At 38.6% G+C, this 27,835-nt stretch overlaps 2 protein-coding genes across 4 annotated transcripts in view; one reads left to right on the top strand and one right to left on the bottom strand.

The window, feature by feature from the left end:
* Positions 1 to 18,185, top strand: part of LOC136841658 (piggyBac transposable element-derived protein 4-like) — a 459,099-nt gene extending 440,914 nt beyond the window's left edge. Inside the window, exon 6 of the mRNA XM_067108816.1 lies at positions 18,043 to 18,185. Within this exon, the coding sequence (XP_066964917.1) occupies positions 18,043 to 18,057 (15 nt within the window). The 3' untranslated portion in view covers positions 18,058 to 18,185. The remainder of the gene's footprint in view (positions 1 to 18,042) is intronic.
* Positions 1 to 27,835, bottom strand: part of LOC136841655 (juvenile hormone esterase-like) — a 302,032-nt gene that overhangs the window by 22,250 nt on the left and 251,947 nt on the right. For all 3 annotated transcript variants that reach the window (XM_067108801.1, XM_067108803.1, XM_067108802.1), the window contains one exon: positions 19,304 to 19,421. In XM_067108801.1, coding sequence (XP_066964902.1) covers positions 19,304 to 19,421 — 118 coding nt within the window. The remainder of the gene's footprint in view (positions 1 to 19,303; positions 19,422 to 27,835) is intronic.

Below are 27,835 nucleotides of genomic sequence, written 5' to 3'. Positions count from 1 at the left end.
AGTTTGTTTACGGCGCTGTCTGTCTGTGGAATATGTGAAGGATTTTTCGGTTTTTGAGGGAGTCTTGAGCTGAGTTTTGTGCAAGGCGGACATTGATGGTGGATTATTGTATGTTCCATGAGTCGAGTGCTTTCTGTTGGATGTCATTGTTGTCTGTGCATGTGTCTCTTTCTTTTTGCTCATTTTTTTTTGGTTGGAAGTCTGTTTTCCGGTTTTGTTTGTGTAATTTTGTCTACTGTGTTGGCGACTGTGGACACCCTCAACCATCTCCCAGCAACCGAGGATCATAGTGAGTATTGTATGTGGTTATATGTTTGGTGTATCTGTGTTGTGTATTGTTTTTTGTGTTTTAAAATCCCGCCACATAATGACAATTTCCTAATATGTGAAATAGGAAAGGAGTGTGGATTTGCCTTTTTGATGAGAGACACTAAAATCATTCTCAGCCCTTGTAGAAGAGTGGTTAGTTTGTGCTAGGGTGTAAGAGAATCGGACTTCTAGGTAAACCTTGAACCAGGCATAATGTCTTGTCTGCTAAATTGAGTTTTCTTATCAGAATAGGAGATTTCCTTCTTAAAGGACCCTCATTCTTGGCCAGGAATGATGACAGGGGACAATAATAATTGATGGTCAGCTGTCTGCGTGATGTATCGTCCCTGTCAAAAGAGAGCCCAGTTCACTAATACGAGCTCCTGATGCCAATGCAATCAAGATCACCTTTTGTAGCATGAGAGTTGTAGCTGTACTGGGTCCACTGAACTGAGGGGCTGATAGAAGTCTAAGCACCTTGTTCAAGGACCAAGTAATTGGAAGCTTTTCAGGAGCGGGTCTTAGTAGAGCAAAAGACCTCAGAAGGGAAGTGATAACTTCTATGGTAGAGTCAATCTCGAATCCATAAAGCAAGGGATCCATTAATGCTGCCTTGTATGCCATGATTGTTGTAACAGCAAGGCGTTTGTCTTCAAAAAGGTATAAAAAAAATTTTAAAATGCTTCCACAGAAATCTCAACTGGGATATAATTCAACCATATCTTCCATACAGACTGGTATTGCTGGAGGATGTGTAGATGACTTTCCCTCCTACTGTCTAGGATAGAACAGTGGACGGTAGTGGAATTGATCTCTTCGCCCATTGTTGAAGTAATAGGAACCAATGCCTGTTTGGCCAATTTGGGGCTATTAAGTAAGCTGCTCCTTTGACTTAAAAGTTTGGTCAAAACCTTTGAAACCTGGGACAATGGCGAAAAGATATATTGTCCTCCATTTGTTCCAGACTTGTAAGAAGGCATCTCTTGCTGTTGCTTGACTGTCCACGTTTGGAGACAGATACTGGGAGTTTGTGATTTTCGTATGTGACAAACAGATCCACTTCCAGTTTTGGAAGCATGTTAGCTATTGTTGAAAAGAGTGGTTGTTCAACATCCACTCTGTTGAGGCTGTCGTTTTCCTTGGTAGAGAGTCTGCTATTGCGCTGAGAGACCCTGTGAGGTGAATTGCATACCAGTGCCACTTCCTTGCTTGTGCCATCCGAAGGATGGCTAGCATTATCATATCGAGAGTAGTTGAACATGATCCCGACCTCTTGATGCAGAACACTGCAATTATGTTGTCTACACCCAACAAAATGTACATCTCTTCTGGAGGTTCGAGTTTTTTGAGAGACAAAAAGACAGCCATCAGCTCCAGGAAACTGATATGACAATTCCCTATAGAAGCTGACCACCTCCCTGCCACCTGACGGTCCTCCCAACCTGTCAATAAGGCACGTGCGTATATTGTTACATATACAGTGGACGGAGGACTCAGGGTGTCCTGTTTTGCCAGAGATTCCTTCCGAGTCCAAGGCCAAAGTATCTCCCCACCTTTTTTTAATCTTTTGATGAGGTCAGTCTCGCATCTTTTTTCTTACATGCGATAGCCAGAAGTTGTTCACATTTAGTTGCAATCTAAGTATTGGATCTATTACTGATGCAAACTGCAGCAGGCCCATCATAGGTTCTAATTGAAATCTGGAAACACTGCAAGGAACCTTTTGATGACTTGCCTTATTCAATTTTGAGTATGATGGGGAGAGGCAACAGGCTGTGAACAGTATCCCAACACGGTCCCAGCCAATGAAAGTGTCTGCTGGCGTGAGGCAGGATTTTTTTCAATTTATTACAAAACCTTTTGACCATAATTGTTGACCACTGCTCTTAGGTTTTCTCAAGCACTCTTTTCTTGTGGGCCCCTAGATCAACCAGTCATCTAGGTAGGCTATCAGTTGTTTTCCCTCTTCTTTGAGCTCTCAAACTACCACCACTGTTAATTTTGTAAAAAAAATTCTTGGGGCAATGTTTAGCCCAAATGACATGATTTTGAAACTGTATGCATCTTTCCCTATCTGGAACCTTAAGAAGGGGTGGAAGAGAATGGCGACAGGGACATGCCAGTACGCATATGCATGTTTCAGATCTATAGAAACTGTCCAAGTCCCTTCTAGAATGACAATGTACTTGGGCAATGGTAGTTATCCGAAATTTTTGACAAACAATGTGCTTGTTTAATGTTGACTGGTTGAGGATCACTCTTTGTTCAGAGGAATCCTTTTTGGGGACACTGAAGAGACATGCTTTGTGGCGAATTTATGCAGGTTTCTCTATGGCTCTCATTAACAGGGCATTTCTGCACACAATCTTCCAGAGAGGGGGAGGGTCTGGTTTTTGGAAGAACCTCTTACAAGGAGGGGGAGGGATGAGGCAGTTTCCACCCCAGCCTCTTTAAAAATAATGCTGTGTCCCCAAAGGGAAGACTTCCATTGCCTGTGCTGTTGTTGAAGTCTACCCCAACCATACCATTCCTATTGGTATCTGCCTCTTCCTCTGCCTTTGCCTTTGATGGGCATTCCAGGTGGAAACTTTTTCCCTATAAGAAGGTCTTTGTACCTTGTGCAAAGGATTTCCTTGCTGATGATGATGATGTCCCTTTGTAGGGAGTTATCCCTTCTGACCACCTACCTGTCTTTGAGGAAAACTTTTGGGGTGACTGAGCGAGCCTTTTTGGGTTGGGTAAAGGGAAGTTTCAGGTTTTTTGTTTCCTGAATTCCCCTTTTTACAATTCTGTTAGCAGGCTTTATTGTTAAGTTTAGCCACAACAGACTCCTCAAACAAGTCCTTACAGAAGGGATTACAGTGTAATAATGAAATTACATTGGGAAGTGACTTTTGGAGCTCTCAAAGGTTTCCATTTGCACTTTTATGTGCCACTCTAGCAAGTCATAGTGTGTTCCCATAGGGTTCTCATAAAACTTTTGGCCATAACAGCAAAAGTGGTCTGAAATCTTCTGGAAGCCTTTTGGTGGCATCTTCCAGAAAGGTGGTAGAGGATATAATACTAAGGTGGATCCTAGCATAAAATGCTGCCGAGGCTGTCCCTTCAGAGATTCTTCTCATAGGGGTCCCAAACTGCTGTGTAGCTATATCTAAAACAAGCTTTTTTCCTTTTCAAAAGGGAGTTGTAGCATTGCCCATTCCTTGGTGGAATTTCCTGAAACTGGGATGACCATGGCAAATGGTTTTAATTCTGCTATTGTCTCTCTTTTTTTGTCACTACAAAATTCTGAAAATCTACCTTAACATGATTAATAATTTTGAAAGTGAAGGGAAAGAAGGCTGGGGCTACTTGGTGAGTAACTTGGGTCTTGCTCAAAATGGAAGAGATCCATTTTTCATTGACCTGGTAAAGGGTGTCTTCTATAGCTTTTAATGATATAGGCACAGGTAAGAGAACTGTTTTTGTTAGTGATCTCTCCATGTCAGTTGAAGGTGGTACCAAGGGCCATTCTGTGTCAGGGACTGCTGCCATCTCTAAATTCTACATGTACAACTTTGATCATAGTTTTTCTCTAATTAGATACTTACCATCAGGAGAGAAAATGCACACTGAGGCATCTCGCCAAGGATCAGTATCATCAGGGATCAGTACTGGAGCCTCTGTTATGCTCTGATCTGAAGTTTTGCATTCCAAACTGACCATTTGGTTGTTTCCAGTCAGAATTCTAACATCAAACCTTGTTTGGGCAGCATTTGTATCTACTCTCACTTTTCCGTTACAGTATGCAGCTCTTTTACACTTTGGGGTGTACATGACCGACTCAATTTCCTTTTTGGCATCAGGCGTCATGTCCCTTATATATTGCCATTCTGTGGCAAGGACATCTTTGATGTTACTCAATTTCCTTACGGAATTGATCAAATGCCACAAACTATGTATCCCTTTTGGGGGAGCTTGCCCAATCTGACTGAGCTTCAACAACTGAACTGTAACTGCCTGAAACCAAAGGGCAGAAATCCTAGTATCCCTTTTGGGGTAGAGATTCTCTTCAGCATTGATAGCTGCAAGGGGCATAGAATTCCTTCTGGAAGGTTTCTCCCATGGCTAGCTGAAATTTGTGTCCCTGATCCTTCTGTGTTCAGCAGGGCCATTTCAGTGGCAATGCCCACTTCATATTCCTTAGTAAGAATGTCACCCCCATGTAAAGATTCCTCTACTTCCTCCATGGGGTTAACCTGCGAGGTACTGGGGACTGATGTTAGTGGGTTTTGGCCCACACATAGATTTTGTTCTGAGAAAGGGTTAAAATATCTGCTGCCAGAGTTCTGCTCAAAAGATATAATCTCCTTTTCTCACCCCTACTAAACCCTAGTTCCTCATCGGGTGAGTAAGTAGAGTTGTGGGCTAGCACTCGCTAGGCCCAAGTTCGAGTCTCCGACCGGCTAATGAAGAATTAGAGGAATTTTTTTCTGGTGATAGAAATTCATTTCTCGCTATAATGTGGTTTGGATTCCACAATAAGCTGTAGGTCCAGTTGCTAAGTAACCAATTGGTTCTTAGCCACGTAAATAAGCCTAACCCTTCGGGCCAGCCCTAGGAGAGTTGTTAATCAGCTCAGTGGTCTGGTAAAACTAAGATACTGTATACTTAACTTAGGACCATCAAGACAGCTGAAAACGAGCTGTTTCATCCTTAAAACAGCTGCCGGGAGCATACTAAAAATTTCACACATATCTAGCGACCAAGCAAATCTTTCTTGTTTTTTACAAGGACTATGCTCATGGCAGGTGGTATGGGCTGTACCCACTGGCAAAAAGCAAACCGAGCAATTTACTACGGAACACTTGAGCCAAGGGTCATGCATAATGGTTGCCCTGAAGTGATTTAAAACAAATTATTAGAAGCTAGTTAGTATTAATTGTTTTCAACGAGGAATACTTCTGTAGTTTCTCAGTAAAGACATCTTCTTTATCCATTAACCCTTAAACGCCGAGCCTCTATTTACAGAAGTGTCTGCAGTATGCCGGCGCGGTTTGAGAGTTAGCGCCGAAGCGGAAAGAAAGTTTTTTTTAAAAAATCACAGCACGCTTAGTTTTTAAGATTAACAGTTCATTTTTGGCTCCTTTCTTTCTCATTGCCTGAAGTTTAGTATGCAACCATCAGAAATGAAAAAAAATATCATAAATATTGGAATATATGAGTGCAAAAATAAATTTTCATATATAATTGTATACAAATCGCTCTGTGAGCAAAATGGTTAAAGCTAATGAGTTATTTTTTTTTTCGGTGTATTGTACACTAAATTGCGATGAATTTGGTATATAACAAACTGTAAAACGATCAAAGCAACACAGAGAAAATATCACAAAATGATGCATGAATTCGTAACGCGCGGACGTACAAAAGTTTTTTTCAAAAATTCACCATAAATCGAAATATTGTGCTAGAGACTTCTTGTTTGTTGCAAAATGAAGGGAAATGATTGAATATTACTAGAATGTAAGAGTTTTAGCTTACAATTGCATTTTTCAACCATTTCAGTCGAGTCAAAGTTGACCAAAGGTTGAAATTTCAGCACTTATCGTGATTTATATGAAAATATTTCAAAACTGATAAAAGCTACAACCATGAGTTATTTTGTTTTGTATTCTACATGAAATTGCGCACATTTCCATATATAAAACTTTATGTAACGGCTAATATAAAATGGTGCAAAAATTACGACAAAGTGACTTAAGAAATTCTGAGATTTTCAGCAGAGTTAGCGCGCGTGGACGTAAGGAAAAAGTTTTTTCAAAAATTCACCATAAATCGAGATATTGTGCTAGAGACTTCCAATTTGTTGCAAAATGAAGGTAAATGATTTAATATTACTAGAATGTAAGAGTTAGTTTACAATTGCATTTTTCGATCATTTCGGTCGAGTCAAAGTTGACCGAAGGTTGAAATTTTGGCACTTATCGTGATTTATATGAAAATATGTCAAAATTGATAAAAGCTACAACTATGAGTTATTTTTTTTGTATTCTACATGAAATTGCACACATTTTCATACATAAAACTTTATGTAACGACTAATAGAAAACTGTGCAAAAATTACGACAAATTGACTAAAGAATTTCTGAAATTGTAAGAGCCTGACGCCGTCTCTTCCAAACGCGTGTGTTCGTCGTCCATCAGACTGGCGAGATGTTTGGCGTCTTCGCAAACAAACATACACACAGTTTGATATAGAATATTCGTTGGAACATTATGAGTACATGATTAGAATGCTTGCTTGGCAATGCAAGTAGTGGTCATTGTACATACATCAAGACAACAATGGTTAGGGAGAAACAGACGGAAATATTGTATGGTTGAAATCGTGTTCCTTTAGAGAAAGGAAACGAGATGCTCTTGTTGTCTTGTCCACTCCGATGGACGACGAACACACACGTGTTTGGAAGAGACGGCGTCAGGCTCTTACAAGATTTTCAGCAGAGTTAGAGTGGATGTAAGAGAAAGTTTTTTCAAAAATTCACCATATATCGAAATATTGTGCTAGAGACTTCTCATTTGTTGCAAAATGAAGGTAAATGATTGAATATTACTAGAATGTAAGAGTTTTAGCTTACAATTGCATTTTTTGACCATTTCGGTTGAGTCAAAGTTGACCAAAGGTTGAAATTTTGGCACTTATTGTGATTTATCTGAAAATATGTCGAAATTGATGAAAGCTACAACCATGTGTTATTTTTTGTTGTATTCTACATGAAATTGCACACATTTTCATATATAAGACTTTATGTAAAGGCTAATAGAAAATGGTGCACAAATTACGACAAAGTGACTAAAGAATTTCCGAGATTTTCAGCAGAGTTAGCTGATGCTTTCTTTTGGGATAAGAAAGAAATTCGCGCATGCGCAGCTGGGTCATGCTTGTAAACAAAACAACAGCATGATCCGTGAACTCCCAGCATCCCTCAAGGCGCGATTTAAAATTTTTCGCAAACAAGGCCTATAAGTATTTTTCCGCAAAATATTTAAAAAAACTTTTTGTAGTTAACGTATTTTACGTCCACTTGCCACCCGACAGACAACTTTTGTCGACGTAAAATACGTCCAGTCGGCGTTAAAGGGTTAATTACGATCATGTATCACTTCTATCAACGCAGCAAATCTCATGTATATATTTGTATGTAGAATTTCCTGGCCTTTTCGCCAATATATATTTTATCACTGTATGTACACTTGGCAAGAAAAGTGAGGATACAGTTTTTTTTAAATCTTCGGACATATAGGCTATTGCTAAATGATGAGACATCTGGCAACTTTAGAAAGGGGAGGAGCTTCAGTCTTATTGTGTTTGTTTTTTGCTTGACCTCCTATAACTTTCAATCATATTCTACGGTTCTGAAATCATTGATACTTAAATGCAGTAGTAAGCTTTATAGTATTCGTTCAAGTTGTAATTTGCAGCGACAGTTCTGAGCAAAATAAACATTTTTCCACATAACCTACGAAGTAACCTTGCACATATGAATTTATGACACCACAATGAACGGAATGCTTGCATAATCGGAAACGCGATCTTCCATAATGAAATCAAGAGTTAAATTTGAGCTATGTCCAACGAAAAACTTGGGGAACAATAAAGGAACGAATGCAATGTTATGGAGAGAGAGAGAGAGAGAGAGAGAGAGTTGCTGTTGTGTAAGCCTAGGCGTATATATGTAGAGCTACTCATTTCATTATTTTTTTTTCTCTTAGAGATTGAGCGATACTATATTTGTATAGTATGTTTTAGCAATGGAGAGAGAGAGAGAGAGAGAGAGAGAGAGAGAGAGAGAGAGAGAGATGGCAGAGACGTTAAAAACATCCAGTTACTTGTGTTTTCCCTGCAGCCGAAGTTATCACGGTACTCCGCACATCATAGAGAACGCTCTTGCAGATTTAAATAGATTGGGTCAACCTGCCCTAGCTGTCACAACATTTACTGCCATTAATTCCAGCTGACCTTTAACACCGTGAAATACAAATATGAATCTGTGAAAATTAACGAAATTATCATTACCTCGTATGATGATGCAATAATAAGCCTGTTCATAACGGAAAACGAGTAAATATTGCCGTTCTGATAAACAGTACTACACCGAGATATTCACACACTATCTTTTAGATCTCTATGAACGAAGTCATCTGAGAAATTCTGATTACTTCGGACATGCATGGTGTTTTTAAGTATCTGAACGTTTTTGTTTTGCAGATTTCACATATATGACATAATTTGCATTGTATTTTCATATTCTAGAGTAAATTTACCGAGATTTCTGTGTTTTCTGTAAGAAGAAAATTAAAATTCGATGAACGAAATCTAAAGAAAACTATATCTTCACTTTTCTTGCCGAGTGTACATTATGTCTCTTGTTATTGTTATTTGATTAACTGTTAACAAACACGAATTACTCTCACTCAGCGTACAGGTCACAGCGACCGGGGGTCGGACACCTCGTTTCTGTCTGTACGCTGCTATGTATACCTTTGCCCAGGTAATACATCAATCAGCACCCAGTTCTGTCTTCTTTGACCTCACAACTGGTGACACGAGGAGCGACGGTAAAAACAGCGATTTTGGCTTCCCCATTAACGGACTCACTACGGCCGCTTTACCTTCAAAGAGTCTTTAACGGAACCATACGGCGACAAAGTCTAGACCTCTGTAACCTCCTTCCTCAGAGAACACCCACGCCACTAAAGGACTAATTACGGCGTACAGTACTTTCTTCAGGTACGTTCTGGCTTTGAAGAACGGTTAGGCTCTGCCATTTATGATTCATGTCGACCGTATTCAGAAGTCATTAATGGAACCAAACGGAGTACAGTTTTGACTTCTGACAAGCCCCAAACACCATTAACGGACTAAATATGGCACTTATTTCATGTTTCTGGTGTGAGGCAAAATGTCAGACACTGAGGTAGAAAATTGTTCCGAGGACACACAGATCCTCTGCATCCTGCTCTCATCTTTGAAGGCAGCAATAAGCCCGGCAATGAAACTGCCACCGTTCTCACGGCAAAATACTGCATCCTGGTTCCTGCGGGAAGATATCCATTTCTGGGTAGCAAAAATCACGGACGAGGAAACCAAAGCGGACGTCACCATGTGAACGCTGCCGGAGGTCTTCAACAAAATCACCCAATGGTTGGACTCTCAGCAAGGCAAAGTCAAGTATGAAGACCTACGAAAGAAACTCATTGACACATACTCCATGCCCGTCCCAGAGAGAGCCCAACGCACCCTTGGCCTGATGAACCAGCCCCTGGGGGGACACATCACCCAGGGATGCCTAGGACGAACTAAGAGATCTCCTAATGCTGCCTGGCTTCGACTCAGAAGGACGGAGGAGGAAGATCAGCTTGTCGTGGGAAATTTTCCTGCAGCACATTCCGCAGGAGGTGAGGGCACAAACTCCATAAGGCCACCAAGGCCTTCAGGCACGCCGCAACACCTGCATCCTGGTAGCAGAAGACGACAAAGAGAGGGACACGAACGTGGTATACAGGAAGAAGGCGCAGCTGCAGCAGCAGAAGACAAGGACAAATCCAACCTGGTGTTACTTCCATCGGAGGTTTGGAAAGGACGCCAAGAACTGCAGAGCCCCCTGTTCTTTCACAAAAAACTAGAAAGGCGGCCACCCATAACAGCTGTGGCCGCAAACCTTAGAGAACCCCAGCCAGTAGGATTCTTCATCCACGACGCCATATCGGGACGACAGATGCTGATGGATACAGGGGCCATGCAGTCTGTATTTCTGCTGCTGAGGGAGGACTGCAACCGCACGTCCAGCACCGCAGCGGCACTAGTAGCCGCAAATGGAAGCCCATCCGCTGCTACGGAACTCGGACCCGCAGAATATCCATCCTGGGCCATAAATATGAATGGCCCTTCATCATCACGGATGTCAAGCTTCCCTTACTGGGCACCAATTTCCTCGCACATCACGGACTGCTGGTCTGGTAGATGTCGGCTGAAAACGCCTGCTGGATACCGGAACCTGCTGCTCCCGACCGCTCTCTACTGGAGGAATGCCCGCCGTATCCCCCATCTCATCAAACAAATTCAATGCCCTCCTGCACAAATTCCCAGATGTCTTCAAGCCAGAACTGCATCAGGTGCCAGGTACCCAGGCCAAGCACGGTCCATTACCACATCACCACCACAGGCCCGCCGACACATGCTAAGTTCCGCTGCCTGCTGCCCAAGAAACTCCAGGATGCTAAACGAGCATTCACTGAGATGGAAATGATGGGTATCTGCAAAAATGCATTGAGTCCGTGGGCGTCCCCCCTCCACATGGTGAAGAAACCAGACTGTTCCTGGAGGCCCTGTGGGGACTATCGTCAGCTGAACCTATTGACAACGCCAGACCACTAACCCCCAAAACATGCAGGGGCCAAGATATTCACAAAAATGGATTTGCTAAAGTCATATTTTCAGGTACCAGTACATCCCAACGACATTCCGAAGACTGCCATCATCACGCCGTCTGGGACATATACCTTGTCCTACTCCACCTTAGGCCTAAGGAACGCTGGGGCCACATTCCAGCGCCTTATGGACAGCATCTAGGGGGACCTACCTTTCTGCGTCTGCTACATGGACGACATCCTGATCTTCTCCAGGTCCCTGGAGGAGCACCTGGGTCACGTCCGGGCTGCGCCGAGACACCTTCAGGAGAACGGATTGGTCATCAGATTCAACAAATGTACCTTTGGAGTGGGGAAGGTAGACTTCCTGGGACACAAGGTCTCTCCAACAGGTGTCCGCCCATGGCCTCCAAGGTGGATGCAGTGAAGGATTTTCCAGCACCAAAAAACAATCAAGTCCCTGCAGGTTCCTCAGCATGGTCAACTACTACAGTACAGGTAGTGCTCGAGTTACGATAATTCGACTTACGATAATTCGCTTGTATGATGGGGTTAGCAATTAATATCGATACAACAATATTTTGAAAATACATATTTTTAAATTTCGTGGGCGACTGGTGCAGGCAACAACGTACAATCAGGCAGCGTACGGTGTACGATATGTTGGCCCGAGAGGCTGGAATAGGTACATTAATTCAATGAGCTGACCCCACTTGCTCTCGTTTTGTCGGAAGTTAAAATAGGTCAGTGTTCGTTTGCAATTTTTGTGCGTTTGTAAATAAAGGTAGTACACGAGTGACAATAATTCGTCTTACAATAATTTGAGCTTACGATGGAGTTAGCAATTAATACCGGTACGATAATATTTAGAAAATATTTTTAAATCGAGCGGGCACAGGCAACAAAGTACAGTAATACTTCGATCTTACACAATTCGAGTTGCGCGAATTCACACACACACACACGAACTTTTCACTGGAACCTAACTAATGGGCATACGCGATTTTTTCACACGCACACAAAATTCTCGAGAAACCCTGCAGAAGTGGGTATGTTTAATTTTTGAAGTAATTTACAAGTTTTCATGCTTTTATGTGTAAAATCTGTATGAAAAATGCATTTCATGCTTTAATGTGTAAATTCTGTATGAAAAATGCATTTCATGTTTTAATGTGCAAAATCTGTATGAAAAATGCATTTCATGCTTTCATGTGTAAAATCTGTATCGAAAATGTATTATTTTTATTTTTGTACATGCATAAATATGATGCAAAGGTAATTTCAGCACATTCAGTTAGTGTACTTTTACAAGATGTGATACCCATTTGCAAAGTTACTGCACTTTTCAAAGATGATACCCCTGCAGAAAATGCATGTTTAATGTTTGAAGTACATTTATAAGTTTTCATGCTTTTAACTGTAAAATCGATATGGAAAATTTATATTTATATTTTTGTACATAAATATCATACAAGTATTATGTCCATTTGCAAAGTCTTTGTCACAAGGACTTTACATGACCTTGAGATGAGGTTGTTCAGTCGCTCATTTGATAAAATGAATTCGTTACTGTAATATCAGAGATGTAACAGAGTTGTATAAGTGTCATTCTTTGAAAATTACTTTGTTAACCTCGGAGAAAAGTGCTGGTGCAATCTGTATGTGCATGTAATTACAGCACGTTCAGTTGGTGTACTTTTACAAGATGTGATACCCTTAGTTACTGCATTTTTCAAAGATGATACCCCTGTAGAAAGCGTGTTTAATTTTTAAGTTTTCGTATTTTTAGGAGTAAAATCAGAATGGAAAATTTGTATTTATATATCTGCGCATAAATACGATACAAAAGCTGTACAGTTACTTTATTACAGTATCTCTCTCTCTCTCTCTCTCGTAGTTAGCGCTCAAACATACTTTTACAACTTATTATTTCTCTGTACGTCATTACCTGTACAGTATATAATTTTAAATTGATTGAATTTTACCTGTACTGTACTACCATCTACGAACATTATGTACATGTTTTCGATATTTTATGGAATTGTACTTTTGTTATGATTGTGACACATGACGTTTTGCCTAGTGACGCAAAGAAAACAGCCTTTACTCTAAGTGACAAAGAAAACGACATCCCATGAATTAGGGGTATTATGAAACTGTGCAGTACTCAATTTTTATGTTAACCATTTACTGTATTCCTTTTTTAAGGGTAATAAGCTAAATTTTAAATAAAATTACACTAACTTTAGTTCATTTGAAAGTTAGCTTAATACTTTGAGAGCATGATTAGGGTCATATTTAGTACTTAAACTCTGGAAATAAACATTTATTAGAATTTTTAAAGACCATGCCAAACTTACGCAAAAATTCACCTTGCACGAGGGGCTCCGGAACCTAACCTCGCGTAAGTTCGAGGTATGACTGTACACAACAGTTGCCGTACAATCAGGCAGCAAGAGAGACCAAATTACAATAGACCAACTTCTTTTTCTCCATCTCTTTATTCCATCTTCTAGTTAAAAAAGAGTAAGAGAATGATAAAAGTATTGTTAGTAACCTTATTCTCCAGCGAAAATGCGTACAGCCATAAACAACCGAACGAGAAACTGTTGTTTTGCTAATAACCGAATTGGATAACAATTGTTTTGCTTGTATCTCAACCATTGTACGGCTAAACAATTACCGTAGTTATGTTAAAAATGACATTAAGTACTGATATATTTTTACACTACCCTTATCTGCTTTGGAGAAAAGATCGGCAAGGAAATATACTGCTACGAAGCTGAGAAAACAATATTCAAGCTGCTAATGACCATAAATTATCGTGCATTGGCAACATGGATGAAACTCGACCACAAATAAAATTGGAAAATATTTTAATCAAAACTACTGCGCATGAAAGAACACATACTACTGCTGTTTTCGCGCTGATAAAAGATAAATATGTAAAGCTCGTATTATGATGAAATCAAGAGAAAACAGCGAACACAATCTTGATTTTTTTTTTTTTTATACAAAACATGACCCCAAATGGCCAGCTGCCAACATCATCTATTAACGAAAATAGCTAAATTAATTTCACAATGAGACATATATATACTAGTTATATTTCTACTTAACCCTTAAACGCCGAAGCCCTATCTTCAAAAACGTCTCACGTATGCCGGCGGCCTCCGAGAGGTAGCGCCGAAGCGGAAAAAAAGTTTTCAAAAAATCACAGCGCGCTTAGTTTTTAAGATTAAGAGTTCATTTTTGGCTCCTTTTTTTCTCATTGCCTATAGTTTAGTATGCAATCATCAGAAATGAAAAAAATATCATTATCATATATAAATATTGGAATATATGACAGCAAAAAAAAAAATCTTATATAATTGTATACAAATCACGCTGTAAGCAAAACGGTTAAAGCTAACGAGTTAATTTTTTTTAGCTGTATTGTACACTAAATTGCGATGATTTTGGTATATAACAGATTGTAAAACGATTAAAGCAACACAGAGAAATATCACAAAATGATGCATGAATTCGTAACGCGCGGACGTAAAAAAAAGTTTTTTTCAAAAATTCACCAAAAATTAAAATATTGTGCTAGAGACTTTCCAATTGTTTCAAAATGAAGGAAATTGATTGGATATTACTAGACTAAGTTTTTTAGCTTACAATTGCATTTTTTAACCATTTCGATCGAGTTAAAGTTGACCGAAGGTTGATTTTTTTCTATTTATCGTTATTTATATGAAAATATTTCAAAACTGATAAAATGCAACTGTAAGCTAAAACTCTTACATTCTAGTAATATTCAATCATGTACCTTCATTTAGCAACAAACTGGAAGTCTCTAGCACAATATTTCGATTTATGGTGAATTTTTGAAAAAAAACTTTCTTCTTACGCCCACGCGGTAACTCTGCCGAAAATTTCAAAAATTCTTTCGTCATATTGTCGTAATTTTTGCACTGTTCTATATTAGCCGTTACATAAAGTTTTATATATGAAAATGTGCGCAATTTCATGTAAAATACAGCAAAATACAACCCATGCTTGTAGCTTTAATCAGTTTGGAAATATTTTCATATAAACCACGATAACTGCCAAAATTTCAACCTTCAGTCAACTTTGACTCGACCGAAATGGTCAAAAAACGCAATTGTAAGCTAAAACTCTTACATTCTAGTAATATTCAATCATTTACCTTCATTTTGCAACCAATTGGAAGTCTCTAGCACAATATTTCGATTTATGGTGAATTTTTTAAAAAAACCTTTTTCCTTACGTCCACGCCAGAAATTCTTTCGTCACGTTGTCGTAATGTTTGCACTGTTTTATATTAGTCGTTACATAAAGTTTTACATATGGAAATGTGTGCAATTTCATGTAGAATACAACAGAAAATAACTCATGGTTGTAGCTTTAATCAGTTTGGAAATATTTTCATATAAATCACGATAACTGCCAAAATTTCAACCTTTGGTCAACTTTAACTCGACCAAAATGGTCAAGAAACGCAATTGTAAGCTAAAACTCTTACATTCTAGTAATATTCAATCATGTACCCTCATTTTGCAACAAACTAGAAGTCTCTAGCACAATATTTCGATTTATGGTGAATCTGAAAAAAAAAAAAAACTTTTTCCTTACGTCTGCACGCGGTAACTCGGCCGAACATCTCAGAAATTCTTTCGTCACGTTGTCGTAATGTTTGCATCGATTTACATTAGTTGTTACAAACTTTTATATATGAAAATGTGCGCAATTTCATGTAGAATACAACAGAAAATAGCTCATGGTTGTAGCCTTTATCAGTTTTGAAATATTTCCACATAAATCACGATAACTGCCAAAATTTCAACCTTCGGTCAACTTTAACTTTCGACCAAATGGTAAAAACGCAATTGTAAGCTAAATCTCTTACATTCTAGTAATATTCAATCGTTTACCTTCATTTTGCAATAAATTGGAAGTCTCTAGCACAATATTTCGATTTATGGTGAATTTTTGAAAAAAAAAAAAAAAAAAAAAAAAAAAAAAATTTTAAGTCCGCGCGTTACGAATTCATGCATCATTTTGTGATAATATTTTCTCTGTGTTGCTTTGATCATTTTATAATTTGTTATATACCAAAATCATCGCAATTTAGTGTACAATACAAAGAAAAACAAAACCCGTTAGCTTTAACCGTTTTGCTCACAGCGCGATTTGTATAAAATTATATATGAAAAATTTTTTTTGCACTGTCATATATTTCAATATTTATATATGATAATGATATTTTTTCCCATTTCTGATGGTTGCATACTAAACTTCAGGCAATGACAAAAAAATGAGCCAAAAATGAACTCTTAATCTTAAAAACTAAGCGTGCTGTGATTTTTTTAAAAAAACTTTTTTTTCCGCTTCAGCGCTAACTCACCGAACGCCGCCGGCATACGGGAGACGTTTTTGTAAATAGAGGCTCGGCGTTTAAGGGTTAATATGTGAATACAGAGTACAGTATAATGTAGGCTAGGCTACCGTGCATTTCTCTTTATACAGTACTAAATTATCATAAGTCAATCTCTATGTATAGACTACTAATTATACTGTGTAGTGTAGAGCTGTGTGTGCTGCCATATATGTATAGATGATACTGATTACCCTAGTGTAGGCTAGGCTATATTCCAGATATGATTTTTTCAACAAACAATGGGTTTTTTGGAACCTAACCCCATTTTAAGGTAATACCTGTATAGCTATTGAAAATATTATAGCGGTCAAGTTTTACTCTTTTTATATTATCAATTTGGATTTTTTTAATAATTTACTCAACATTCATTTGTTTTTCTTTATAATATACTAAGTGCTCAATGCACATGCAACCTTTTTCATGGGTACTCAAATCTGTGGTTTCTTTTTTCTCTTTCATAAAATTTCCTATAATGTTTGTTAAACCATCTTTTGTTCTGTTTTTGTTATTACTGCACAATTCTACAAAACAATCATTATAATCCACTTGTGTTTTCATGAACGTTCCTTGTTTCACTTGCTCTTGCACCAATTATTGGTGATGGAGTAATCTCTTCTCCCTTGACAATCTTTATCTTCAAATTCAGTGTTTTGGATATCTGTATCCATGGGTTTTACTATTATTTTAGGAGATAAAGGTATATCCTTAGTTTTTGTTCTTTCTTCGTATCCTTTGTCTTCGGTGTAACCAAAATTGCTCTAATTATAGCTGGTTTTTTTGTTTTTGGTGGTGATCTCTCCAAAGGCCTTTTTTATCTTTAATTTCCACTCCATCACGAGTTTCCTCCGTTTCTTCTGTAGCAATATCATCATCTTGTGCCAATTGCATTAACATTTCAAATGAGTTGGATAAAATGTTACCCATATCCTTTGTGCCGGTTTCTTGATTCTTTACCATTTTAGTTTTTTTCTCTAAAGCATTTTTTTTCTTGAGATTTATTTTCCTGCATTTTGTTACTTCTGTCTGTATGTATATTTGTTTCATTATTAGTTCTTCCTATCGAGGCATATGTAAATTTCTTAGCAGGATCTTGAATTCCTCTCACTTTTCAGTTCTAATTTAGTCTCTCTAATAGACATCCCAGTTCTTTCTTGTAACATTTTCAATTCCATATTGTAGTTTATACAATTCGGTTCACTGCAATTCCGTTGTGTGGCATGTTCTTCAGATCCACAATATGCACATACAGGTTCATTTTGACTTTTTTTGCATGCCCATATTTACTAGTTTTGACACTAGTGGCTTTGGGATATGGGACCTTATTTCTCTGTTTTGGTCTAAAATTTTTATTTTTTAGGGTACATCTTGACACTCAAATTTTATTTTTGTGATTTTAATTTTTTTTCTTACTTGGTGTATACCTCACAATCTTGGACTATGGGATATCTTTTTTTAAGAGAGTCGAAGAGAATATTCTTTTCGATTGGTTCCTCACGGTTCTCAGGAAGCACAATGGTACCTGAATGCTATTCATAGTGTCATGTTTTTTAATTTTTACATTTATATCTATTGTTGTTATAGACAAAGTCCTCTGACTGACTCTCTGATATGGCTTCTATAAGCCACGTCTTTTCTCTTACCTATCTAAGCAACATTTCTGTTGTTGAATGTCTGTTTAATAGGTAGTTTTCTAACTTTACGACTGAAATTTTCTGTTCTGTTTCTAGGGTTAGAAACCTTGGCCAACCTCCACTTCCAAAGAGGGAGTCGAAGTGAGTCGAGGTTGGGTCAAGATGTTATTTACTTCTTTTGGGTTTGTTTTGTACTAGAGCATAAGGTTCCAGTGTAATAACATTAGTAATTTTTTCTGATTTTTCCAGAGAGAGGTTGTCTGAGAAGGTTCCAGCAGTTGTCAACTGTGCCAAGCTGCTACCATCAAGGGGCCCAGGGATACTTAAATCTTTAAAACTACTGAGTATAAAGACTGAGGAATATATATATATAAAATAAACCCAAAAACCTTAAAAACATATCATCTGCTTTCATGGAGTTTATTTATTTTTCCACCAATGGAAGAAGTGAGAACAGACTCCCAAATGTCCGCTCCCTACCCTGCCCCACAGAGGGTGACATAATATGATTGGAGTAGCCCAAGTGTAAGCCAAACCCACTTGCTAGGACTGACAATACTACTAGAATACATCATCCCCATCCCAATCATGTTATGGGAAAACCAGACAATGCTGAGTGTCCTATCCCCAGAACCAGACCCAGCCCCTGGAATCCGTGGTCCAGCCCTAAAGAACAGTAGTGCATTTGAGCTATCAATCTAATAACTCTCAGGCCTGAACATTATCAGGCAGTTGATGGTCCTAACACAGTTCCCACTATTTAGCTTCAGATATCCAGTCAACCCAATCCCAGCTATGGTATCTTTTCCTATTTAACATGTCCAATAAATTTTAGCAAAAGTGGAAAATTCCACAAAAATTAATCTAAAATATATCATCATATATGAAACTCTTGGACTCAAACCTGGGAACAAATTCCTGGGGTTCAAGAGCCCCCTCACCACGTCAAGGTGGTCCCGCATCGAAGGGGTGCAGCTCTCTAGGCATTGTTGATTCTCAGGGAAGTCAGAAAAGAATTTTAATATCCTGGTACATTACATATATATACACTAAGAATTTTCTTTAAGAAGAAGCTAGCTACTATTGAAAATTGGATTACTTTTCACTTGCATCTTTGCCTCCCGCAAGGATGCTGACTGATCGAGTATGGATGTTCAAATGTAAGCCTGCTTTTAAGAGACTACCCTTATTCAGTATCTCTAATTTACTTTGGGACACCATTTCTATTGATGGCTTTTTCAATCGTCAAAATAACCTTCGACCTTCCGCTAAGCCAACTTCCAAACTAATTTACTTGCTCTTTTTATAGCATGAAAGGATGTATATTCTTTCACGCAACAAACTCGGCATGTGTATCAATCACATTCTACATTCCTTATCTGTTTAAACATATTGTAATGAGTAATTTTATCATGATAAAAGTACTTCACAATGTAGCCAACTACAAGTATAAAAATAACACATTTTTGCACAAATCTACATATAGGAAAAACTTTTACTGATAGCGTACCTTGTTATAAAATGTAGTGGAAGATAAACGAGTACCTGGTTTAAGCTCTAGTTGTTTTTTATACTTGAGAGTATACGGTTCCCATAAAAATCCAAGCGAGTCTGTAGGGGTTGGATTTCTGTGATGGAAGGGGTGAGGTTAATAGAGTATCTCCATACCTAACCACAATATGTTTGATATCAGTAAATCTAAAAAATTATGAAATCTTGTTAATAAAGTATCTCCATACCTAACCACAATATATTTGATATCAGTAAATCTAAAAAATGATGAAATCTGAAAAATTTTAGATTTTATGAACAAATTTCTTTACCTTTGTACAGCAATCAAGAATCTCTATATCACGTACTTTATTCAAAATGCCCTGATTTTACAGTTATGGGGTATTTTCTAACCTAAGCATGAAAACCCTGAACCAGTGATATGTACTGTATAAGTTAGTACGATATATTTTTTATTTTAATAATGCAAAATAACTTCATTGTAAGTAGGCTCAAAATATGATGAATGTCAACTCTTGTTGATTTACAGGACACATGCCTCTCAGCTCTCATGGGCAAGTTTCAGTACACGACAAAATACTGACAAGGTTGGTACCAGTTTCCAGCTGATGATCTTATCTTCATATTCATCCAATGTTTAAAGCAAATTTTTTTTTACTGCCATGGAGAAAATAGTTAAAATGTCTTCTTGAAGCAAAAGAGAGAAAGTGGAAAGAAAATGAAAAATGGGTAGCTTGGGTTGCTATGAAACCCTTTCTTTTGAGAATAATAATCACATGAAGAGGCAGAGTAAGACCAGGTGCCTGACAACTAAAAAATTACAATTTTAATTATTTTTGTATTTTTCATAGCTAACAAACCTGAGTTCTTGACATTAGGATAAATCTTCTGGTGCCAGCTGGAAACAGTTTTAAAAACAATAAAAAATCATATATGCAAGTAATCTGTGGCATCTGGCATCTGATACACAGAACCTCGTGACGCATTCAGGCTTTCTTCCAACCCAGAATAAGACATGTTAAGACCTCAGTTTTGTTAGCTATGAAAAATACAAATTAACCCTTTAACGCCAAAGCCCTATTTACAAAAACGTCTCCCGTATGCCGGCGGCGTTCGGTGAGTTAGCGCCGAAGCGGAAAAAAAGTTTTTTTCAAAAAATCACAGCACGCTTAGTTTTTAAGATTAAGAGTTCATTTTTGGCTCATTTTTTTTGTCATTGCCTTACGTTTAGTATGCAACCATCAGAAATGAAAAAAAAATATTATCATATATAAATATTGGAATATATGACAGCGAAAAAAAAAACTCGTATATAATTGTATACAAATCGCGCTGTAAGCAAAACGATTAAAGCTAATGAGTTAATATTTTTTTAGTTGTATTGTACACTAAATTGCAATGATTTTGGTATATAACAAATTTTAAAATGATCAAAGCAACACAGAGAAAATATTATCACAAAATGATGCATGAATTCGTAACACGCGGACGTAAAAAATTTTTTTTTTTCAAAAATTCACCATAAATCGAAATATTGTGCTAGAGACTTCCCGTTTGCTGAAAAATGAAGCTAATTGATTGAATATTACTAGACTAAGTGTTTTAGCTTACAATTGCAGTTTTCGACCATTTCGGTCGAGTTAAAGTTGACCGAAAGTCGAATTTTTTCTATTTATCGTGATTTATATGAAAATATTTCAAAACTGATAAAAGCTACAACCATCAGTTATTTTTTGTTGTATTGTAAATGAAATTGCACACTTTTTCATATATAAAACTTTATGTATCGACTAATATAAAACGGTGCAAATATTACGACAACGAGACGAAAGAATTTCTGAGATGTTCGGCCGAGTTACCGTGCAGACGTAAGGAAAATGTTTTTTTTTTTAAATTCACCATAAATCGAAATATTGTGCTAGAGACTTCCAATTTATTGCAAAATGAAGGTAAACGATTGAATATTACTAGAATGTAAGAGTTTTAGCTTACAATTGCGTTTTTTTACCATTTCGGTCGAGTTAAAGTTGACTGAAGGTTGAAATTTTGGCAGTTATCGTGATTTATGTGAAAATATTTCAAACCTGATAACAGCTACAACCATGAGCTAATTTCTGTTGTATTCTACATGAAATTGCACACATTTTCATATATAAAAGTTTATGTAACGACTAATGTAAAACGATGCAAACATTACGACAACATGACGAAAGAATTTCTGAGATGTTCGGCCGAGTTACCGCGTGCAGACGTAAGGAAAAAATTTTTTTCAGAAATTCACCATAAATCGAAATATTGTGCTAGAGACTTCCAGTTTGTTGCAAAATGAAGGTACATGATTGAATATTACTAGAATGTAATAGTTTTAGCTTATAATTGCGTTTTTTTACCATTTCGGTCGAGTTAAAGTTGACTGAAGCTTGAAATTTTGGCAGTTATCGTGATTTATATGAAAATATTTCAAAACTGATAAAAGCTACAACCATGAGTTATTTTCTGTTGTATTCTACATGAAATTGCGCGCATTTCCCTATATAAAACTTTATTAACGACTAATATAAAACAGTGCAAACATTACGACAACGAGACGAAAGAATTTCTGGCGCGGACGTAAGGAAAAAGTTTTATTAAAAAATTCACCATAAATCAAAATATTGTGCTAGAGACTTCCAATTGGTTGCAAAATGAAGGTAAATGATTGAATATTACTAGAATGTAAGAGTTTTAGCTTACAATTGCGTTTTTTTACCATTTCGGTCGAGTCAAAGTTGACCAAAGGTTGAAATTTTGGCAGTTATCGTGATTTATATGAAAATATTTCAAAACCGATAAAAGCTACAACCATGAGTTATTTTCTGTTGTATTGTACATAAAATTGCGCACATTTTCATATATAAAACTTTATGTAACGGCTAATATAGAACAGTGCAAAAATTACGACAAAATGACGAAAGAATTTCTGAAATTTTCGGCAGAGTTACCGCAGCGGGCGTAAAAAAAGTTTTTTTCAAAAATCACCATAAATCGAAATATTGTGCTAGAGACTTCCAATTTGTTGCAAAATGAAGGTACATGATTGAATATTACTAGAATGTAAGAGTTTTAGTTTACAATTGCATTTTTTGACCATTTCGGTCGAGTCAAAGTTGACCGAAGGTTGAAATTTTTTGTAGTCGACGTTTGCTACGTCCACTCGGCATTCAACAGACAATTTTAGTCGACGTTTGCTACGTCCAACAGGCGTTTAAGGGTTAATAAAAAATTTGTCATTTATTCATAAGCGGAACAAACCTTCAGTCTTAACATTAGGGTAGGCCCACACTTGGAAGGAGGTATGAGAAGCCTGAACCAACGAGAGTTTCGGCACACCTGATCACTCTTCCTAGAAATCAGGGTTCTAAGGAAGAGGACCTAAGCCTCTGAGTTGTTAGATAAGTGGTATCTAACACCCAGTTCACTGGGTTACACAATGCAGCATGTTAGATTCACTGCATATATGATAGTCAAAGTGAACTACATCTGTTCAAGCAACAAACCATGTCAGCCACATGCAATGGGCTTATCACCACTCCTCACTCCCCCTCCTGGAGAGAGAAGTAAAGACTACTGAGAGGCATATTTGTAAGTTGTATTATAGAGGGATGAAGAAATTTGTTTTTATTTAGCATTTCCCAACGTTTTGTGAGAGAGAGAGAGAGAGAGAGAGAGAGAGAGAGAGAGAGAGAGAGAGAGAGAGAGAGAGAGAAGTAATTGTCGTTGTGAGCGGTTCGGTTGTTGGAGTTCGTTTTTGGCGCTGTCTGTCTGTCTGTCTGGGGAGTTTTTCGGTTTTGAGGAAGTCTTGGGCAGTTGAGGTCCAACCTTGAAAGTGAACGGGGAGTTCGTCTGGTTTTTTTGTTTTGGATACCGGTACCCGATATTGATGGTGCATGTGTCTCTTTTTTTTCGTTCGTTGTTGGTGGAGGGTTTGTTTGCAATTTTGTTTTGTGGTTTTTGTGTGCTGTGATTGGCGACCGTGGACCTTTACCCATCTCCAGCAACCGAAGATCAGGGTGAGTGTTGTTTTGTTTGTGGGTTAAAATTCCGCCACATAATATTTGGCGCCCAACGTGGGGCAGCTGGTATTGCAACTGCAATTGAGGTTGGTGGCTGGTAGTGTGACTGAAGAGAAGGATGGAAGAGGAAATGGTGAGGTTGCGAGAGGAGAATACGTGGTTGAGGGGTGAGAATGAGTGATTGAGGAGTCAGTTGGAGGAGATGGGGGGAATGCTAAGAAGTGCAAAAGAAGAAATGAAAGGGGAGATGAAAGAGTCAGAAGAGAGAATGGAAGAGAGGGTGGATAAAAAGTTGGAGGGAATGATGAAAAGTGTGGAAGAAATGATGAAAGGTATGTTCAAGGGTGTTTTTGGAGAAGGGGCTGTTGGAGGCAGGTTCTCTGGAACGTGTGAAGGGGCAAGAGAGAAAGAAAAGGAGGAAGAAGTGAATGGAAGCGTGAGTGATGAAAGTGATATGGGAATAGGAAGTAAGAAACGAGAGAATGAAAGGCAGGGTAAGGAAAAGGGGAATGAAAAGCAAGGGAAGGAACAGAGGGAAAGTAAGGATAAGTCAGGGGAAGAAAAAGGGAAGAAGGGAAAGGGAAAGGAAACTGGTAAGAAGGGTAAGGAAGTGGAAAAGGCAGGAAAGAAGGGAGAGGGTGAAGGCAGTAGTGATAGTGAGGTGGATGGAGGTGAGTGGATAAAAGTGGATAAAAAGAGGGGGAAGAAGAGTGTAATGAGTAAGATGAATGTAAGTGCAGAAGTGGACTCTTTGTATTCGGAAGAGGGTATGAAAGGACAGAGTGACAGTAGCGAAAGTGAGAGTGAAAGGGAGAAAGAAGTGAGAAAGGCTATGTATGTGAGGGAGGTACCCCGGTGTGAAAGGTATAATGAGTATGGAAGTAGGGATGTGCATGATTTCTTTAGGGAGTATGAAAGGTTTTGTCAGGATAAGTATGGGGAAAGTAAGAGAGTGTGGGCACGAGAATTAGGAGAATATTTTTTGACTGGGTTTTGCTGTGATATGTTGAGTATGACAAGGTTAAAGCTAGACTAGTTGAGCAAGTGTTAAGGAGGAAGAATGATGTTGAAAGTAAACCTGTCACTGTATGCAGGCTGGAGACATTGAAAAGAAGTCTATGACTAGTTGAGCAAGTACGGAAGTTGTTAGGCAGTGTGGAGTTAGAGAATTTGTGAACTTGAAGAAGGAGAAGAAAAGGTGTTTGAAAGGGTTAGAAATTTTGAAATTGTAAAGATTATGAGCAGGGTTATAAAAGAGAGCAAAAGTGTAAGTGTAAGGGCTGGGGTAGATGAGAGAGTGCCAGAGTTTGGAAGCTTTAGGGATGCAGTGTTGAGGGGCCCAATGAGAATGGCCGATAGTGTAATAGATAGGAGTGTAAGAGCAAGTAATGTGGAGGTGCCAGTGAGGATGAATGGTGGGTTTGTAAGGGAACAACGGGTTGGACGGGTTAGGGATAGTAGTGTACAAAGGGGAAGGTCGATGAGTGGAAGTCGAGCGAAGTGTTTTAGATGTGGAAAGGAAGGACATACAAAGTATGAGTGCAGGTGGGCTTTAGGAGCGTGTTTCGGGTGTGGGCAATTGGGACATTTGGTAAGGGAGTGTACGAAAGATAGGGGGGTTAAATGCTACAGGTGCGGACAGGTGGGTCATGTTGCTAATGGTTGTAGGGGTACCCGAGTGAATGTAATATGTGGCAACTGTGGTAAGAATTGGCATTATGCGAGAATGTGTTCAGAACCGAGAGCGAAGTGTGTCGAATGTGGAATGGAAGGGCATGTATCAAGTGTATGTAGACGAAAGAGGGTGACTGTGACAGCAAATTCGGGAAACTGAGTGTGAAGGGGTTCAAATGGGTGGATCCTCCAGGATGCAAGCGGTGCGTGTGATGCATGTATGTATGAGGGGTTGTTGCATGAGGATCAGCAATTTGTTTTGATAGAGTATGGTAGAAAACGTAAGAAAGGGAAGAACGTAAGTAAACTGAATGGTCGTAAGTTGTGTGATAGGGTGTGAGTGCCAAAGTGGAAATGAGTGATAAAAGTGTGTAATACGGATGAATGGGATGGTATGGATAGAACGTATAGAATATGCGGGTTTGATATAACTGAGTTAACTGAACGTGTAGGGGTTAGTGAACGGTTGGAGGTGAGCGAAAGTGTAAGAGTAAGAGAACGTAGCAGTAATATACGAGTGATTGAAAGCATGAATGAATCGTTGCAAGAATTGGAAAGGTCAATGAGCGAATGGGATGATTAGCTGAAGAATTGGGGAGGTATTTGGGAACGAGTTAGAGGGTATAGATGAGATGGTGGATGAAATTGAGTGTGGTAATAGTGAAGAAGATAGCGTGAATCTGAGAGAGAATGGAGGAGAAAATGTAAATCTGAAAGTTGCTGGAAGAGAAAGCGAGTCTGAGAGAATGATTGCGTGCCCGCAAACGCGATCTAGAGGACCTGCTAGTGAGCATCCATGGGTGTTGCGTAAGGCGATTTGAAAGAGGTGTGAAAGGCGTTGGTTGGGAAATGCTAAAAAGGGGGGAGAAATATAGAGGGATGAAGAAATTTGTTTTTATTTAGCATTCCCAACGTTTTGTGAGAGAGAGAGAGAGAGAGAGAGAGAGAGAGAGAGAGAGAGAGAGAGAGAGAGAGAGAGAGAGAGAGAGAGAGAGAGAGAGAGAGAGTAATTGTCGTTGTGAGCGGTTCGGTTGTTGGAGTTTGTTTTACGGCGCTGTCGGTCTGTCGGGAGTTTTTCGGTTTTGGGGAAGTCTTGGGCAGTTGAGGTCCAACCTTGAAAGTGAACGGGGAGTTCGTCTGTTTTTTTTTGTTTTGGATACCAGTACCGATATTGATGGTGCACATGTCTCTTTTTTTTCGTTTGTTGTTGGTGGAGGGTTTGTTTGCAATTTTGTTTTGTGGTTTTTGTGTGCTGTGATTGGCGACCATGGACCTTTACCCATCTCCAGCAACCGAAGATCAGGGTGAGTGTTTTGTTTGTGGGTTAAAATTCCACCACAGTATGAACATATAAATGCTGTAATAGCATGGCTGCAACACTCCCCTGTATCAACCCAGTTCCAGCGTATGATGTGTCATTCTTCAAAACTGCCCATAGGTAGAGAAGAAAGGAAAAAAGGGAAAGAAAAGAGGCTAGAAATCTCACTCATTCTCTCTTCCACACTACCATCTTAGGCAAGATACAAACTGTCCCACCAGGGGCACTGGATGAGCTACACTACTTGTTGAGCAGCCACCACTGGACCCAAGGAAAAACTGTCCTTCGGGTAGAAGGAAGTGAAAGTGGTCTGACGAATCGAAGAACCAGCATTCAAAATCCTATGAACAGACAAGTCCTCCTTAAATGCCAGAGAGGAACTTATTCCTCTGACATCATATGCCTTTGCACGCACAGTATTGGTGACAGAACTTGTTGATGAGGAATAGGCTTGCCTAATTACCTCACGTAGCCACAAAAAGAAATGGTATTCTTGGGCACTTCTTTCTTGGCTTGGCCGGTACTAACAAAAAGTCTACGGAACCTAGGTCTTGCGTGACGAGTCCTTTTCAGATGACAATGCAGTGCTCTGACGGGGCAAAGCAGTAACTCCTGAGGATCGTTAACAAAATTCCTAAGGGAAGGAATGGGAAACAAGGCAAATCTGTTATCGTAAACCGAGGGACTTTGAGACTTAACCATGAATTCCAGGACAAATTCGAAAGCCACAGACCCCCAACCCCTGGTGTGTTATAACGTCATAATCTAGACCATGGAGCTTACCAACTCTCTTTGAGGAGGCCAAGGCCAGGAGGAAAACTGTTTTCAAAGTCTGATCCCTGCCTGACGACTGACGCGGTGGCTCGAATGGAGCTCGAGTGAGACTACCCAGCAGCAGAGTTAGGTCCCACGTAGGCTTGAGTTCCTTAACAGAACAAGACTGCTGTCTAGGAATCATCACATATGATTAAACAAAAGAAATATCAAGTTTTGTAATACTAACACCCCAAACTAAAAATTAAGGCTAAGATTTATAATGTTACTTTTTATGATTGTGTTCAAAAGAATCAAAACTTTGAAAAGCCATATCCTAAACAAAAGTTATTTACCTTTAAAGCCCTACTTCATTATTATTTTATCAGTTACAATAAAATTCCATACATAAAGTGAGATCTGTAAAAAAATACAATGTACCTACAGTTTTAAAACCTTAAAATATGGATTTCTTCAGTTTTTAATTTGTGGGGCATTTTTAGTAATACAAATAAATTTCATATTCTGCAAATTGATGACTAATTAAAAAATCTATGGTGTCCTGCAGGTAGACACTACTCAACTTACAAACTTTCAACTTGCAAACTTTCAGAAATACGAACAGACAGGGTCACAAGTTAAAATAGTGTTCAGAGCACTCTCCTTTGCCACCCCTAAGTTCAAGTTTTGCTCTGGGTGCTTATTCTGCTGGTAAGAATTTTTCAAAGAACTG

This window comes from Macrobrachium rosenbergii, chromosome 9, assembly GCF_040412425.1.
Source record: "Macrobrachium rosenbergii isolate ZJJX-2024 chromosome 9, ASM4041242v1, whole genome shotgun sequence".
In the NCBI taxonomy this organism is placed as follows: domain Eukaryota; kingdom Metazoa; phylum Arthropoda; class Malacostraca; order Decapoda; family Palaemonidae; genus Macrobrachium; species Macrobrachium rosenbergii.
Note: the sequence above shows the minus strand (reverse complement) of the source record. Positions and strands in the feature narration are given on the sequence as shown.